General features: G+C 35.7%; 1 protein-coding gene across 7 annotated transcripts in view; it reads right to left on the reverse strand.

Annotated features, from left to right (window-relative positions):
- Nucleotides 1-17,295, reverse strand: part of RAPGEF2 (Rap guanine nucleotide exchange factor 2) — a 252,858-nt gene that overhangs the window by 203,327 nt on the left and 32,236 nt on the right. For 4 of the 7 annotated variants that reach the window (XM_042935161.1, XM_042935153.1, XM_042935160.1 and 1 more), the window contains exon 1: nucleotides 11,880-12,355. The exons of the other annotated variants lie outside the window; for them this stretch is intronic. In XM_042935161.1, coding sequence (XP_042791095.1) covers nucleotides 11,880-12,005 — 126 coding nt within the window. In that variant the 5' untranslated portion in view covers nucleotides 12,006-12,355. Of the gene's footprint in view, nucleotides 1-11,879; nucleotides 12,356-17,295 lie in introns of those variants that run through there. 7 annotated transcript variants of the gene reach the window in all.

Below are 17,295 nucleotides of genomic sequence, written 5' to 3' on the forward strand. Positions count from 1 at the left end.
TTGGCTTCCTTCAAGTTTTCAGATCCTATTTAGCAAGTACTATTAGTAAAAATTGAATAAAATTGTACAAAATGAGCAAACTGAGAAGACTTAGTTTTGTGTGCTTTTCCTTCCTTTTTTTTTTTTTTTTTTTTTTTTTTGAGGGGGGTGGGCAGAGAGAATCTTAGACAGGCTCCACGCACAGTGTGCCCAGAGTCCCACTCCAGGCTCCATCTCATGAACTGAACCATGAGATCATGACCTGAGCTGAAATCAAGAGTCAGATGATTCACCGACTGAGGCACTGAGACACCCATCATCTGATAATCTTTTAAGTGTTGTCAATAAAGATGGTTTAGGTATTGCTCCCGTGGAAGACTGGCGATTAACCAGATAATCCTAAAGTCCTTCCAGACCCGGGACACAAGAAAGAGAACCAAAGGACAGTCTCACATGCCTTCCTTTGCTCTTTGTTCAAATATAATCTACATCTGTATCTATATTTATACCTAAGTAATAGTATTTTCCAAATAAGGAGGACAATGAAAAATAAAAGAACACTGAGCTGAAGTTCCTATAATTTATTATTGGATGGGGAGTGAAGAGGGGGAGGTGCAGGGAATAAGCAGGAACTTTGCTTCTTCTCACTTTTGGCAAAAATGCAATACAGACACCCTGAATAAAAATTATAAAAACCTGCTAGTTTATTTTTTTTTTCTGCTTTAAGAATAAAATACTACCAACTTTCAATAAACTCTGAAATTCTGAATAAACAAATTGGGAGAATAACCAATTGGCAAAATTTTTAAGTGATACAACCACAGGTCCCCTCTGCTAGTACCACTACAGACACTTCATTATGCTTTGCTATCACTGCCACCTGCCTCATTCCATACTCCAACTCCTCCAAAACCAGGTTCCCTACCCCAACCACCTTGCCACTGCCATTAACTCAAGAGGAAAGGGAAAAGGTGGTGGAATGGCTTCAACTGCTTAAGGGATTGTCACAGGAGAAAGGTGATTCCTTTCGTAGAGAAAGAAACTCTAGTAGCAAATATATGTTGGGGGTCTTTTTTAAACTCCTAAAGGGAAAGTTGGTATTTTAAAGGACAAGGGAAGTCATGGCCTTAATACAAAGATTAAAGTTGTTATCTCTTGGGGGCGCCTGGGTGGCTCAGTTGGTTGAGCATCTGACTTCAGCTCAGGTCACGATCTCAGGTTCGTGGGTTCCAGCCCCACATCGGGCTTTGTGCTGACAGCTCAGAGCCTGGAGCCTGCTTTGAATTCTGTGTCTCCCTCTCTCTGCCCCTCCCCTGCTTGCACTCTTTCTCTCTCAAAAAATAAAACGTTAAAGAAAATAAAAAATAAAGTTGTTATCTCTAAAGTTTACCCTCCATCCTAAAGAGTGGATTTGGTGAAGAATTCCTTTTCACAAATAGATTATAAATACCAAGGTCAACAAACCTTATATTGTTGTAAAACCTGTTCGTCTAAAAAGCCGTTCATTCATGTTGGCCAGCAGGTATAGTCAAGTTAAGTCAAAGGCATGGCTTTGAAACCCTAGAAACCATTTTAAAAGGTCATAGGCTTATGATTCCCAAACTGGATAGTAAAAAATACAATAAACACAAAATAATTCAGCAATAAAGTTTAGTATATATCAGCCATAGTAGATGAATACAATAAACACATAACTTAGGAATATCACCAATAATAGATGGAACACAATGGCCCTACCTCTCCCAGGTGTTTAGTAACAACCCTGCTGGCTTTTTTTTTTTTTTTTTTTTTTAAGACTGACACTGAATTGGTATACCCTGTAGGCCAACATTTATATTGCTATTACATAGCAGTTTCATTCAGGCTCACTCAACTACATCTGAGATCCCTACAATAAAGGGCAAAGCTGCAGTCCTAACCTCATGGTTAATGGAGTCTGCGTATGTTTACTGATATTTATAGATCATGAAGTTCCTTGTGAAGAAGGTACAATTGAGCATTATCTTTTCCTCACCTTGCATGGACAATGCGAGAATCTTGACTAGCCAAATAAAGTGAACAGTCAATGAACCAAGCTACAGGCCAACTAGGGAAACAGTTCCTAAATTAACTGAGCATCAGAGTCACGGGGTGAGCTTCTTAAATAATACATATTCCTGAGCCTCTCTCTCTAGCTGTACTAATTCTTTAACTCTGGAGACCTATGAATCTACATTTTTCATAAGCAGAATGCGTGCCTCCCCAACCCAAAGTAATTCTTATAGTCAGAGGAGTTGGGAAATATAGAAGGGAACACCTGAAGCAATCATTGGCTTCATATGGAGTGCAATTGGGTTCCTTGTCAAAAGCACCTAATTACCATTGTACTTGCTAATCTTATGGTGTTAGATGACATTATGATACCAGAATTATAATTTTTCACATGGGGTATAAAAATCATGGTATTTGTTTACAGTAAGTCAGCTTTACAGCTATCATACAGTAACCTACCTAACCAAAGATGCCATAGACCAATTAAACTGAAACTGCTAACATAAGAAACCTTAATGATTACAGGAAGCTCGGACTTAAATTTTTGGAATAAATGTATATAAGTATTTGTTAGTACTTTAAAGAAAACAGAAACACAGCATATTGGGACATGGTAGGGGTAGCCTGACTTGGGGATCAGGATTTCAATTTCAGCTTTCCTACAAAGAAGCAAATGACCTAACTTCCCTGAGTCCCATTTACAAAAAGAGGTAATAATAATTTCATAGTTTTACCACCACAACTACATAAGGAATAGGTGTACCATCAATAAAAATCACAAACATATTTGAGCATCTGCCTTGTCCTAGAGACTACTCTAGGCTATTCTAACTACTTTTTATCAAAAATTTATCTCAAGTTGAATTATTTGTTTATAATTTCTCTTTCCCAGTTCTACCTAACTCTTCTCAGAATTCTAACCTAAAATGCAGCCATCATCCAAATTCAATTATCTGAGTTAGCAGTGTCAAATTCATTAAAACGACCTGTTTGAAAAAGGATCATTTTCAATCCTCAGAAGAGTCACATGAGGTAGATTATTCATTATCCCCTATTTTACAGATGAGAAAGTTCAGACAGGTATGTAACTTGCCCAAGTTCACACAGTTTGTAAAGGAAAGAAATAACCTAGCATTCTTAACCACTATGATAAATTCAATCTCTGCAGAATAAAACCACCACCAAAATAAATTGTGGTGCTTTCCTCCTAATCTCTGCTAATTCAGGATCCTGGGTGATAAAAACAGATCTCATGCTTCCGATTAGGTTTAATACTCCTTCCCCAGCACAGTAAATGAAATTGTCTCTTTAAACCATGTATCTACTCCATCTGGTTGGTCAAGGATATCCTGGTGTCTCTTGCCAATGTACATTTTTTTTTCTTAATTCTCCATAAGCCGAAATTTCGAACTCAGAATGCTTTCTGCCTACCCTTGATTAATAATTATAATTTATATTAACAATAAATACAATCACCATTTTAGCTGGACTTAGAACTCCACTAACTTTATCCAAAGAGAGCAGTGAAAACCTGACAGCAAGCACAATTATCCTGCCTACTTTTGCATTTCTTGGTGGTTTAGAAGACAGCAATTCACATCAGGTAGTTTTCGTAAGTTGGATGTTACTGAATCTAATAGTTAAATTGGGACAATGGCTACATTTTAAGTTAGAAGAGTTTGGTAGACCTGGAAAGGAGAAATTACACTCAACAACAACAAAAAATCAACTTGGTGATATAAAGTTTTGACCGCCTGGAAACTCTGATTCTTTATATTTTAATTGAGGATATTTTTTTCAAAGGCTTCAGAGCAAGGAAATTAGAAAGTGACCATTTTCAAAGTAATCATTTAGCTTGTCTATACTTTATAACAACATATACAAGTAAAATACATTTTTTTCAAGATCAAAATGCCCTTACTGTTAAAAATGAGTTCACCTTGAAGCATTAGGATGCATTTACTAATTAAATGCCACAGGTTTGCCAAAAGAGTACTGTTTTATTCTTTAAGAAGCAATCAAAGGCATATATGAAAACTGTCACATCTTCTGCAATATCATTCAAACTAATTCCAGGAGTTTCTCCTGTCCTAAAGAGTCAACTCAGGTGGGGAACAATAATGCCCAGTAAAGGCTCTACTAGAGAAACAGATAACATCACATCTGTTCCACTACCTGGAAACTTTTCCCACAAAGAAGCCCATTATCTCCTTTCCCTTAAATACGTTTCTTCTCAAGACAGAATTGTTATTACTGAACATTCCCACCTTTGTTCAAAGTCAAAAGGAAGAAGAAATGCCTAAACATTCCATTTTCTAATCCTCTTGAATCATGTCAAAACAAGGAAGAGGAAATAAAAAGAAATGTTCAAAAGAAATTGTCAATCAAAATGGAAAATCAAAACGGCTAAGTTGGAATTTCATGCTGACTTTAAATGCTAGGTTTTTCAACTTTTTCCCACCTATGTAAACTTTTGTAAATCTTAAAAATCTGTCTCCCCTTTTAGTTTAAGGTTGTCTGTCTGTCCTCTATTTCCAATTTGAGAATCACTGTAGCCACAACAGCTAAATGTTTCCCCATGTTAATTTCAATGGCTTATGTTACAGAAGTTACAGGATTTTCTGGATTTCAAATATCAAATATAATATATATTTATATTATTAATATATTATAATAGTAAGTGTTTCACCCCTAAAAATTATGCTTTAAATAAATATGTAATCTATTAAAAAATGGCATGTAATGTATATTTATAAATAGATTATACAAATGACTGACTTCCTAGGCAAACAGAATTGTACCCATGGCACTTGGTCTATCCTCATACCAATTACTATCAAAACAGAACATGTTTCACCCACTTAATCTAATGTAGAATCTTCCATAACAGTATAGTAACATGGAAAGAAATCTGACTACAATCTGGAATCAAAAACTAGCTGAGATTCTGAGCAAGTTACTCATTTCCTCTGGGTCTTTGATCCCAAATGTGTGTTCTAAAAATTGTTAAATTGGGGTGCCTGGGTGGCTTAGCTGGTTAAGCATCTAACTCTTAATTTCAGCTCAAGTCATGATCCCAGGGTTGTGGGATCTAGACCCAGGTCAGGCTCGGCGCTGAGCATGGAGCTTACTAAAGATTCTCTTTCTCACCCTCTCTTGCATTCTCTCTCTCTCTCTAAAATAAAAAATAAATATTTATTTATTTAGAAAGTAAAAATTAAAATATAAAAATTAAATTAAATTAAAATTAAAAAATAAAATGGTTCAATCAAGGATCTCTAAACTCTAAAATCCCCTAGACAATCACTAACTCACCCTCTTACCAAACTCCAGAAAGTTTACTGTACAAAAGTTCAAATATATCAAAAACAAAACCAAAAAAACCCAAATCTTCAAATATATCAACATAGCCAAATATCAATCACTAACCACTTCATCTTTTCTAAACACTAAAAGCAGTCACCTGTTTCTAGGGCAATCTGAATTTAAAACAAAGCTAAAACAAGAAACAAAGGTGACGTGAAACAAGAGATTACAAAAGAACGTGATTACAATCTGAGTTCAATGACACTAGACATACGTATTCTCCAAAGTACAAAGACAACTTTATGAGTGAAAGAATTTCAAAAGATGGAAACACACACACACACACACACACACACACACACACACACACGACAATGATGGTGAGGCAATATTATGTGACTCCTTTACTTCTCAGGAGTACTGAACAAGAATTGTGCTGGAAGAGAATTAACCTCTATTATTGTCCTTTCCAAATTCTACCTACCTAGTAAATTTTCTCACATTTTGCCAATACACTGAATCTCACTTTCTTCTCTAGTTCTAACATAAAACAGGATTATATACTGATCAATTGACGAAAAGGTTGTGACCAGAGGCTTGCAGGAACTAACCTTGTATTTCCCCTAGAAGCAATGGCTCACTATTTGCTAATTCAGGCTTCTCAGTAACTTCATAGAATATAAATACCACAATTAATGAGATAAATCAATACTAATAACAGTAACAATATAACTAATAACAAGATAATACTACTTGATGAATCTTCTCTTAGAATTTGCAAATTCCAGGGCAAAACCCAAAATATTTTAAGTAAAAACTCTAAGATTAGAGAGGCAATTTTCTAGACCAAAATTCTCCCTGTGCTCAACTGTTTTTAGGATAAAATTAATGTTCTAAGTCATATCTGTTTGTGATAACAATGTCTCCTATGAACTCTGATTATTATTGCTCTAAAGCTTACAAGGGAGAAACTATCCAATCATAAATAATTCTATTTTATGAAATGTTTACACAAAATAGGACAGTCTAAAAGCAATTTTTGAGCACTGTTATTACCAATGTACACAGAAATAATCTATTTAGGAAAATAAACATTCCGAGTCATTCTCTAGTTATTTTTCATCACTTGTGTAAAATATTCTTTTAAAGGGCACCTGGGTGGCTCAGCGGTTAAGCATCCAACTTTGGCTCAGGTCACGATCTCATCGCTCATGAGTTCAAGCCCCACCTTGGGCTCTGTGCTGACAGCTCAGAGCCTGGAGGCTGCTTTAAATTCTGTGTCTCCCTCCCTCTCTGCTCCTCACCCACTTATTCTTATTCTTATTCTTATTCTTATTCTTATTCTTATTCTTATTCTTATTCTTATTCTTATTCTCATTCTCTCTCTCTCTCTCTCTCTCTCTCAAAAATAAACTTTTTTTTAATTTAAATATTCTTAAATAAATAAAAAGAAGGGATAGATGGATGGGGACAGAAGGAGGAAAAAAACTAAAACTAATATTTTAACTAAATATGCTATCTTTTAAAGTGTCCAAAATACAGTTTTAAGAGCCAGTTTAACTTATTCAGTGAGTAGATATTTTAGCTCTTTTTTTTTCTTCTTCTTGCTCTCTATATTTTTATTTAAAACAGTATTTCCCAGAGTGTGTTTCATGATGATTCTGCAAAAGCATTGCCTAGTCAAACAAATTTGGAAAGTGCATACTCTACTTTCTCCTGCCTTACAGAGGCATGATGCTGAGCTGAAATTCAAGAGCTCCAAAAATGCTGCAGTAAATATGTTTAATACAAAATTAATTTGGAGCCAAAAAATAATCTGACCATAACACCCTCTTTTCAAAAAACATAGCAACAGACATTTTATAAAATGTCAACATTTGACAAATAGGTTATAGAGAGAACTTGCATGAAATAAAACAATGTGTTCACAAGAATTAGGTTTACTTTGGTTTCTTCTGGACTTATTCTTGACAGTCCCACCAGAATGCAACCAATAAAATAGAAAAATGTTCATTCTACTACTGAGGTGATGTAATATGAAATCCTGATTCACTCCTGTACCTAATGCCTAAGTACAAAGCTAAGAATGGTTTACAACAAAGAAAACCATGAAAATCACAATGAAATTCCACTTTAAATGCAAAGAGTAGGTATTTAATAGGTAGTTATTAAACAAGGACCACAATATGTATTACAGATATTTCAAAGTAGACAGAGGCAAAATGGAAATAAAATCAGGAAAAATAATCAGAAACCGCATCATATAGAACCTCCAAAATAAGCAAATCACTTGATACTTTCTACTTCTCTTTATTAAGGGTTGCCAACACTTCCTGATTCAAAATATAAGAAATGATTAAAAGTAAAAACTTTCTGAAAATAAATATAAGGAACTAGCATTTGCAACTTTCAACATCTATTCTTTCTTTATTGAACTTCACCTAACCATCTAATTTAACAGTAAAAATTAAGCCCTACGATTCAATGAATTCTACTATCTTCATAAATACTATTAAATGTAAATATACTTGAAGGGCTATTTTTAACATCAGGTGAGTGGTTCTCTAAATTTTCCAATTGAGAAAGCAATATAACAATTTCTGGTATATGTCTCATCTAACATCTAATCAATCTTTTTTCTCTTTAAGCTAAAAGTAAGTTAAGCATTTTCTAACTTTTTTTTAATTCACAAAACATACCTATTGTAGAAAAAAGTAGAAATACGGAAAATAAGAAATTTAAATTATATAACCCCCTCTCTCAGAAACAAGGTTTTTAAAGACTTTTGAAGGCCATTTATTAAACATATGTACCAAACACTATAGAAAACTGTTTGTTTAATTTAATCCTTCCAACTACCTGTAAATTGGTAATAGAATCTCTGTGAAGAAAATTAAGGCAATAAGAGGTTAGGTATCTTGACTAAAGTCACACACCTAGTAAGGAACAAAGCAAAAATTTGAACCTGACTCTGCTGAAGTGATTTCTAATCACATATGTATGTGAGCATATGGGTATATTTTTAAAAACTCAATTACAGTACGCAGTCTGTTTTGTAGTCAGCTTTCATCACTGGCCTCTATTATAAATATCCTCAGGAAGTAAAAGACAAGATAGGCTTTCACTCTAAACTCTATTCATTCCATCAAGCCATTCATTTGAGATGTTCAAGTCCTTGCTTTTTCCCCTCCCCTCCCCCCTCCCCTGCGGATTTCAAGCATGCTGCAATATACACCTGCCACCTGATAATGTGTGACCCTGGGCAAGTCATCTGACCTCTTTGAGCTTCTTGGGGTGCTGTGAAAATTGTGTAAGTCAAAAGGCAGAAGATGGCCTATACATTAAGCCAAATTAAGTTCAAATTAAGTTCAAATATCCTTAATTGCTTTCTTATGATAAATTCTAGACCAAAAAAACTGCTGAGTCAAAGGCCATGTACCGGCTTTTAGCGCATATTACCAAAGACCTTCCAAAAATGTTATAAAATATTATGCTTACCATCCCTGTATGACAGTACCTGTTCCTTAAACTCCTAGGAAAACTGGGTGTTATTCATTATATCAATTTGATGACAAAACAAAAGTATTTCATGCAAACTGTATCTTTAATTTCTAGTGAAAATCACTTTTTCATATATTTTAGGCCATCTGTATTTCTTCTTTTTGTATTTCTCCATTTTTTTTTCTGTTCACTATTGATGTTTGCCTTTCTTATTGAGTTCTTTTAAGGGTAGTATCTTTGGTGCTGCAAGAAATTTTCCCCAATGATGTTTAGTCATTAATGTTTAGTTTCAGATTAAAAGAAAAGGCTGGTTACGGGAACAGTAATGTGAAAAATAAAAAAGAACAATTTTTAAATGTTTATTTTTAAAAAGTGGGGGAGGGAGAGAGAGAGGGAGAGAGTGAATCTGAAGCAGGCTCCACACTGTCAGCATAGAGCCCGATGCAGTGCTCAAAATCACAAACTGTAAGAGTCTGACCTGAGCAGAAATCTAGAGTCAGATGCTTAACCAAATAAGCCACACAGACACCCCCAAAAAAACAATTTTTAGATTAATGTTGCAAATGCTGTCTTTAAAGGGGAAAAAAAAAAACCAAAACTTTGTTTTAAAATAGTTTTAGCAGGTTTTGGAAAGTTCCTATATATAAACATCCATGCTCAGGTTTTTGTGTGGACATAAGTTTTCAACTTCTTTAGATAAATACCAAGGAGCATGATTGCTGGATCATATGATAGGCTATATTTAGTCTGTAAGAAACCGCCAAAACAGGGAGCCTAGGTGGCTCAGTCAGCTAACCATCTGACTTCAGCTCAAGTCATTATCTCAAGGTTCATGGGTTCAAGCCCTGCAATGGGCTCTGTGCTGACAGCTCACAGACTGGAGCCTGCTTCAAATTCTGTGTCTCCCTCTTTCTCTCTGCCACTCTTCTGCTCGTGCTCTGTCTCTGTCTTTCAAAAATAAATAAATGTTAAGAAGGAAAGAAAGGAAAAAAAAGAAAGAAAGAAAGTGCCAAATCATCTTCCAAATAGGCTGTGCCATTTTGCATTACCACCAGCAATGAGAGTTCATACTGTTCCAAATCCTTGCCAGCATTTTGTATTGTCAGTTATAGATATGGGCCATTCTAACAGGTGAGTAGTGGTGTCTTGTTTTAATTTGCTTTACTCTGATGACATTTGATGTGGAGCATATTTTCATATGTTTATTTGCCATCTGTATATCTTCCTTGGTAACTGGTACTTCTAAAAATTGTCTGTTCTGTACCTGCACTATCCAATATGGTAGCCACTAGCCACATGTGGCTATGAAATGCTTGCAAGTTTGCTGGTCCTGGTGGAGATGCTGTGTAAGTGTAAAATACACACTAGATTTTGAAGACCTGGTATGAAAAGAAGAAAGTAAAATATCTCAATATTTACTATTTACATAGCTTACATGTCAAAATGACAATATTTTGGAATATACTGGTTAAATAAACTGTATTGCAATGTTCAGTTTTACATTTTTTGATGTGGCTACTAGAAAATTTTAAATTATATGTGTGGTGTGCATTATATTTCTACTGGGTAGCAGTGATCTATACATATAGCCTATATTTTGATAACTGTATTGAGCAACCACTGAGTCCTAAACGGTACCTTCTGAATACTGTCATGGTAATAAGGAAATTAAAAATAAGAATTAGAAGTAAGAATCCAAGTTGTTTAGCAAGCAAAATCATCAACAGAATTTGATCAAAAGTATTTTTGCTTTTGTTTTGCTTTCTCTAAATATCCTAGACCCAAAAATGTTACAGTTTCTTACAATAGGAATGCTGTTATTTACTCTTCTGAAAAATGCATAACTTGTGGAGAAACGGGAACCCTCTTGCACTGTTGGTGGGAATGCAAATTGGTGCAGCCGCTCTGGAAAGCAGTGTGGACGTTCCTCAGAAAATTAAAAATAGACCTACCCTATGACCCAGCAATAGCACTGCTAGGAATTTACCCAAGGGATACAGGAGTACTGATGCATAGGGGCACTTGTACCCCAATGTTTATAGCAGCACTCTCAACAATAGCCAAATTATGGAAAGAGCCTAAATGTCCATCAACTGATGAATGGATAAAGAAATTGTGGTTTATATACACAATGGAATACTACGTGGAAATGAGAAAGAATGAAATATGGCCTTTTGTAGCAACGTGGATGGAACTGGAGAGTGTGATGCTAAGTGAAATAAGCCATACAGAGAAAGACAGATACCATATGTGTTCACTCTTATGTGGATCCTGAGAAACTTAACAGAAACCCATGGGGGAGGGGAAGGAAAAAAAAAAGGTTAGAGTGGGAGAGAGCCAAAGCATAAGAGGCTGTTAAAAACTGAGAACAAACTGAGGGTTGATGGGGGGTGGGAGGGAGGGGAGGGTGGGTGATGGGTATTGAGGAGGGCACCTTTTGGGATGAGCACTGGGTGTTGTATGGAAACCAATTTGACAATAAATTTCATATATTGAAAAAAAAAACGCATAACTTGAGGAGATAATCAAAGACATCCTGGAACTTGGCCAGGCTACAAGTACCTGGGTAATACATATCACAGCTCAATTTTGCCAGGTTGAATATGTGAAGAGAAGGAATGACTGGAGGATACCTAAAACAATTTTTTAAAATAATAAAATAAACAGAGCTTAGTGGGGGGAAAAACGGCAGAACAGATTAAGGATAGCTTATGATCTAGCCTTAGCCAAATCAAAATTAAATGGAATCCTCTACCCCACAATATGGAAAGGATAGGGAAAAACAGAACTGAGGAGTTACAAAGAAGTACAATGGGAAAACACTCTAAACATCCAAAACGAAAGGACAAGGTTAACTGTGATACAATACACCAGCTAAAATAAATTAATCAGACATATATCAACACGAAGAGAACTCAAGAAATATGGGCGAGAAAAAAGCAAGTTGCAGAATGATATATGAAGCATGGTAGTAGTAAGATAACTTCAGAAACACAAAACACATATGAGTAAAAAATGACACATATGCAGTAAAAGAATAAAAACATCGCAAGGACACTCACCAAATTCCTGACAACAGTTGGTCTTCTCCTGAAAGGTAAGAGTATGAGACTAGAGAAGGAAAAGAGGGTTTTTCCTCTATACTGTTCCATTATTTCTATGTCAGACACACACACACACACACACATACATAGGAAAAAAGAACAAGCAAAAGGGAGATTGCAAAAAGACCAATGGGCTTCTGGCTACTGCAAAATGACTTCTGTGAACAAACAGACTCTACACATCTGGACTGCACTCCACTCTCACGCACCCACACTCAACCCAATGTCATCTTCCTGTCTGTTATTAGAGGCTGCATTTATAGAATCTAAAGGTCTCCATGGCAACAACATGGTCTGTGAAAAAGGGAGGTATTTGTTCAGTCAGAGAAAACTCTGCCCCCCAAAAGCACCCTGCCCGTCCAAATAAACTCCAAAAAACAAAACATAAACAAAAAAGCCAGCAGGGTGCTTGGGTGGCTCTGGTGGTTAAGCATCCACTCTTGATCTCCGCTCAGGTCAGGATCTCATGGCTCCTGAGTTTGAGCCACATCAGGACTCTGAGCTGACAGCGCAGAGCCTGCTTGGGATTCTGTCTCTCCCTCTCTCTGCCCTTCCCCCGCTCACACTCTCTAGCTTGCTCTCTCTGTCTCTCTCTCAAAATAAATAAATAAACTTAAAAAAAAAAAGCGGGGAATACTTACTCCAAACAACTCACCCTTCATCAAATATCAATATTTGCTTCATCAAATAAGCAACTATGTAACATTTGATGAAGATGTTACCCAGAGTATTGTATGTAATATATCCTTGCAGCTGTACAAAACTTACAAAATTTGATCCAAGCCCTCAGTCAATGTAAAATATCACATGGTTTTTACAAATCCTCCTTTTACTAATCAACTAGTTCTGGGCCCAGTGGAATATTTTGTACCAAAAAATACATTCCCCATGAGTATACCATAAGATGGAGAAAATAAAACATTTCAAATGTATAATTTTTATGTGTCTCACTTTTATGGGTTTCCATTAAGTTTTCACATAATTCCTGGGATCCAAACAAGGGAGAATTAAGATCTGAATCAAGAGTAGCACAAACACCAACATTTTTCATCAACAAAATTAAAGGAAATTGGTATTTATTATACGAAAAAAATATTCTTAATCCTTGAAAAGTGCTCAAGGAAAATTTTTTAGTACTTTAAAATCAGCAGGTATTTATTTTAATAATATAGGCCCAATCTTACAAATGACATTTGTTCTTCCTAACGACTTAAATCCAATCTTACACAGTGCTTAACAGCACAAGTTCCAGAACAGGGTCCCTGGATTCCAACATCAGCTCTACCATTTAACACCTATATCAGCCCTGACAAGTCACAGCACTTCCAAAGCCTCTTCTGAAAAATGGGATATGTTCTTCACATAACACAGTAAAATGTTTCACACAGAAACTATTCAGTAAATGTTTGCTATTAGTTATGACTTTTTTAATTAGCCATTGCTTTCCGTTATTTGAAAAACTGGAAACCAAAAAATAAGGGCTCTTTTTAGAACTATATGTTTTCAGCAATCTTATTTATTAGCAATAACTTACTCAGTTTACCCTTTCATGCCCAAATGCACTTTGTATTATTTTTGCATGGGTTTGGGTTGGTGGGATTTTGGGTTTTTCCTTTTTTTTCTTTTCTTTTTAATAAACCATGAAGTATTCCGGCAAATCCACCCTTCCTCCATAGCAGCTGTTGTGTGAAACTGACTCATGAAATGTAGATGTAGAAATGAAATATCTGATCATCTGGTCCTATCCACTTGCCAACGTGCCAGTAGGATTTTTCCATCCTATAATTTACTTTCAAATATTGCAAATAAATTGCTTATTGGTTTTGTCAGAAATCAATCTGGATTCATTATACATTAGAAAAAAATGTTCCCCATTTGCCAAAGCTATAAATCCATTACCTTTTAATTGTAACAAAAAGGAAAAAAGAATAAAACAAGCTATTACCATGATTTTTAACATTCTGAGTGGCATTAAGGTATCTCTTCTTGCTTTCAAAATCAAAAAAGAAAAATAAATATCCAAATTAAGTCATTTTTTTCAACTGCTCTTTATAATGTTCTTTGCTAAAAAGAATAAAACTGTTAAACCTATCATCTTAGATGTATACAACATGGAAAAGATGTTCAGTCATACGTACTCAGAAGGTACAGGGAATTCTTTATGTCTTCCATTATGCACACATGCCCCCAACCAACAGTGATACAATGAGATGAGCATTTCTCCTGTGTTATAGAGGAGCTAGGCTTTCAGGATTCCATGGTTTGTTGGGCGGTCTCCACTTACAATGAAGCATTTCTTATTGATATATAGGTAAACTGGTTAAAACTGCCTTCAACATTACCCAGTAAACATATGAAAATATATTTAACCTCACTTAGAATCAAAAAATCTTATCTGAACACTGGGATATAATTCTTCACTTCTCAGATTGGCAAAATTAGAAAAGTTTAATGACAATCCATTGTTGGCATAGGTTTTACACACTGTTGGTGGAAATACAAACTGATACAGTTTTTTCAATGAGCCATTTGGCAATATACTTAGACTTGGTAACTCTACTACCAGATATCTAATCTATGTATCTGTTCCACAAACACATACACACACATGTACAAAGATATTCACCACAACATTATTTGTCAGGGGGGACATGGAATCTAAAAAAATCCTAAATGTCCACCCTTGGGGGCTGCTGAGATAAATCACGATGCAGCCAGGAGAACACTGTACAACCTCTGTACAGAACATGGCTGACCTCGGGATCATCTCACAGGAATTCTGTGTAAAAGAAAAGGCAAGAATTATATGTATAGAATGATTACACTTGTGTGCGTGCGAGTGTGGGTGTGTGTGCTGTAGGATCACAAAACATTTTTCTCAGTATATAAAAACTTATTAGAGACTTTGGGATGGTGGTATACAAGAGAGACTTACTTTTATTTATGTTGTTTTAGATGATGTTGTAGACTGTTGGCATTTTTTTAATTAAAAAACGTATTTCTAGGGGCACCTGGGTGACTCGGTTGAGTATCCAACTCTTGATTTCATCTCAGGTCATGGTCCCAGGGTCGTGGGATAGAGGCCGACATCAGGCTCTGTGCTGAATGTGGAGCCTGCTTGAGATTCTCTCTCACTCTCCCTCTGCCCCTCTCCCGCTCAAGCTCTAAAATTTAAAAAATAAAAAAATTTCTAGAAAAAAATTTGACGCACAAAACATGTTCATCATCACGGCCTTTAAGATCTTCCATTAGACATTAAATTGGCATTATGAATGTTAAATACTCTCCCTCTCAGCCTCTGTCTGCTTAAATAACGTGCCACTTTTGATTTTGTTTCCTACTTTGCCTACTAGGGAATTATCACTGAGACCCTTTTCCCATACTGATCCCCCATAATTAGAAGAGCCTTCCACAACACTACATTGCTTATCCAGGTCTCCATTTTCCCAGCCCACAGCAAATCCTGAATTCTCTGATATGTTTAACGCTTACAGCTGTCACCACCCAAACCTAATATTTGGCAATTACAGAAGAAACATCCCAAAAATATTTTTAAGAAATTGTAGTATCACCGGAATTAATATATGCCTTCCAAAAATAACTGCTTTGGAAGAGAAAAGTAAGTTCAGGTTGGTTTCCTCTTTATCTGCTGGGAGTTCCAGGAGGGGAGAGTGCTTTTTAAATATAATAACTAGCATTTTCCCAACTTTCTTGAATACATATAAATATGTAAATATAAAAACATGTGGCTATACTAAAGAATATGAAATTCTACTAACCATTCTAAATTATACCTACCACCCAAATGAAAAAGTACCTTTCAGTATAAAGTATTGAAAACACAGAGGTTAAACACAATGCATTAGCCTGTGAAAATACAACTGAATTAAATTGCAGAACTTTAATCTGCAACCTGCAATCCCAGTAGAGATCATTTGTCATCCATAGTATTAAAGCAATGAGAAAAAAGACAATGTGGCACTCCATAACACTGCACATTCTTAAAAAGGTACTCATAATGGTGGAATATTCCACTAAAATTCTCAGAGCATGGGCTTCTATTTCCCTTTCAAACTCTGTCTCTTAGGGTGCCTGGATGGCTCAGTTAGTTAAGCTTCTGAATCTTGATTTCCACTTAGGTCATGATCTCCCAGTTTGTGAGTTCGAGCCCCGTGTCAGGCTCCGCACTGACAGTGCAGAGCCTGCTTGGGATTCTCTCTCCCTCTCTCTCTGCCCCTCCACCACTTATGTTCGCTCGCTCTCTCTTTCAAGAATTTAAAAAAAATTTTTTTTAATCTGTCTCAGCACGCATTTCCTGTTTACTGGACTTCAGTCTTCCTGCTTAAAGACTCCACCCCACGGTGTGACAAAACTAAAAACTTGAAGGAATCCATTTTTAGCACATTTACTTAGGTATTTTCTATTTAATCAACAGGATATAACGTTGTTTATGACTGGCAAAAATCTGTCCACTTTGTTCATGGTCCATTAACACTAAACAAAGAAATCTCTTTAACAAAACTTACATGAAAAAAAGATAGCTTTAGAATAATTTGGAGCTTAAGATCCCTCCAATATTCATATTATTGGATTTTAAATTACCATAATAGCCTTTAAAGAAAAAATTAAAAGTACTCTGTATATTTTGGGGATTTGGATATATAATGACAGGAAATGTTGCTCAAAATGCCTTAGAATTTTTTCTTGTTCTATGCTCCAAATATGTGTTTTACACTGTGTAAGATGCTCTTCTCAAAGCCCTAAGTATTATAGAATTATACTTTCGAATGACATTGAGGAAAGTGTATAGAAGAGGCTACAGAGGAACCAACAATCCTTTCAACAGAAACAGTTATGGTGTCTGTCATTTGACACCTGAGCATTAAATTTCCTTTTGTTCTTTTTCATACCACCTCATCACTTCCACAATTGTATGAATTCTTCTCCAATGAGTATTGCCTCCCTGAACTGTGAGTTGCCTGCACTCTTACTCATCTGAATATCTCAATGCACCTACTAGCACAGTGCCACACACACACATAAATGTGTTAAAAAAAAAAAAAAGTAGTTGGCAAGTGACAAAGTACCTCAAGGGTGCAAGTATGCAGCTCCTAGAAGTTTACACTGTTATAATTTATGTTACATTCACCCATTCACTGAAAATGTACCAAATTGCTTGAGGCTCTATTTCATGGAAATTTTACAGTACTCTTCTATCCTACCAATTTCAACTCATTATTGTCTGGAAACTCCCTTTGAGCAGTAGTTATGCTGGGTATCCATTCAATGTGTGTGGACTAACTCTAAATTAGAACTACATGATTCATATCCTGGTCCTGTTACTTTTGGTTCAAGTGGTCTCAGACAACAGTTT

The sequence above is a fragment of the Panthera leo genome, chromosome B1 (genome assembly GCF_018350215.1).
Source record: "Panthera leo isolate Ple1 chromosome B1, P.leo_Ple1_pat1.1, whole genome shotgun sequence".
In the NCBI taxonomy this organism is placed as follows: Eukaryota; Metazoa; Chordata; class Mammalia; order Carnivora; family Felidae; genus Panthera; species Panthera leo.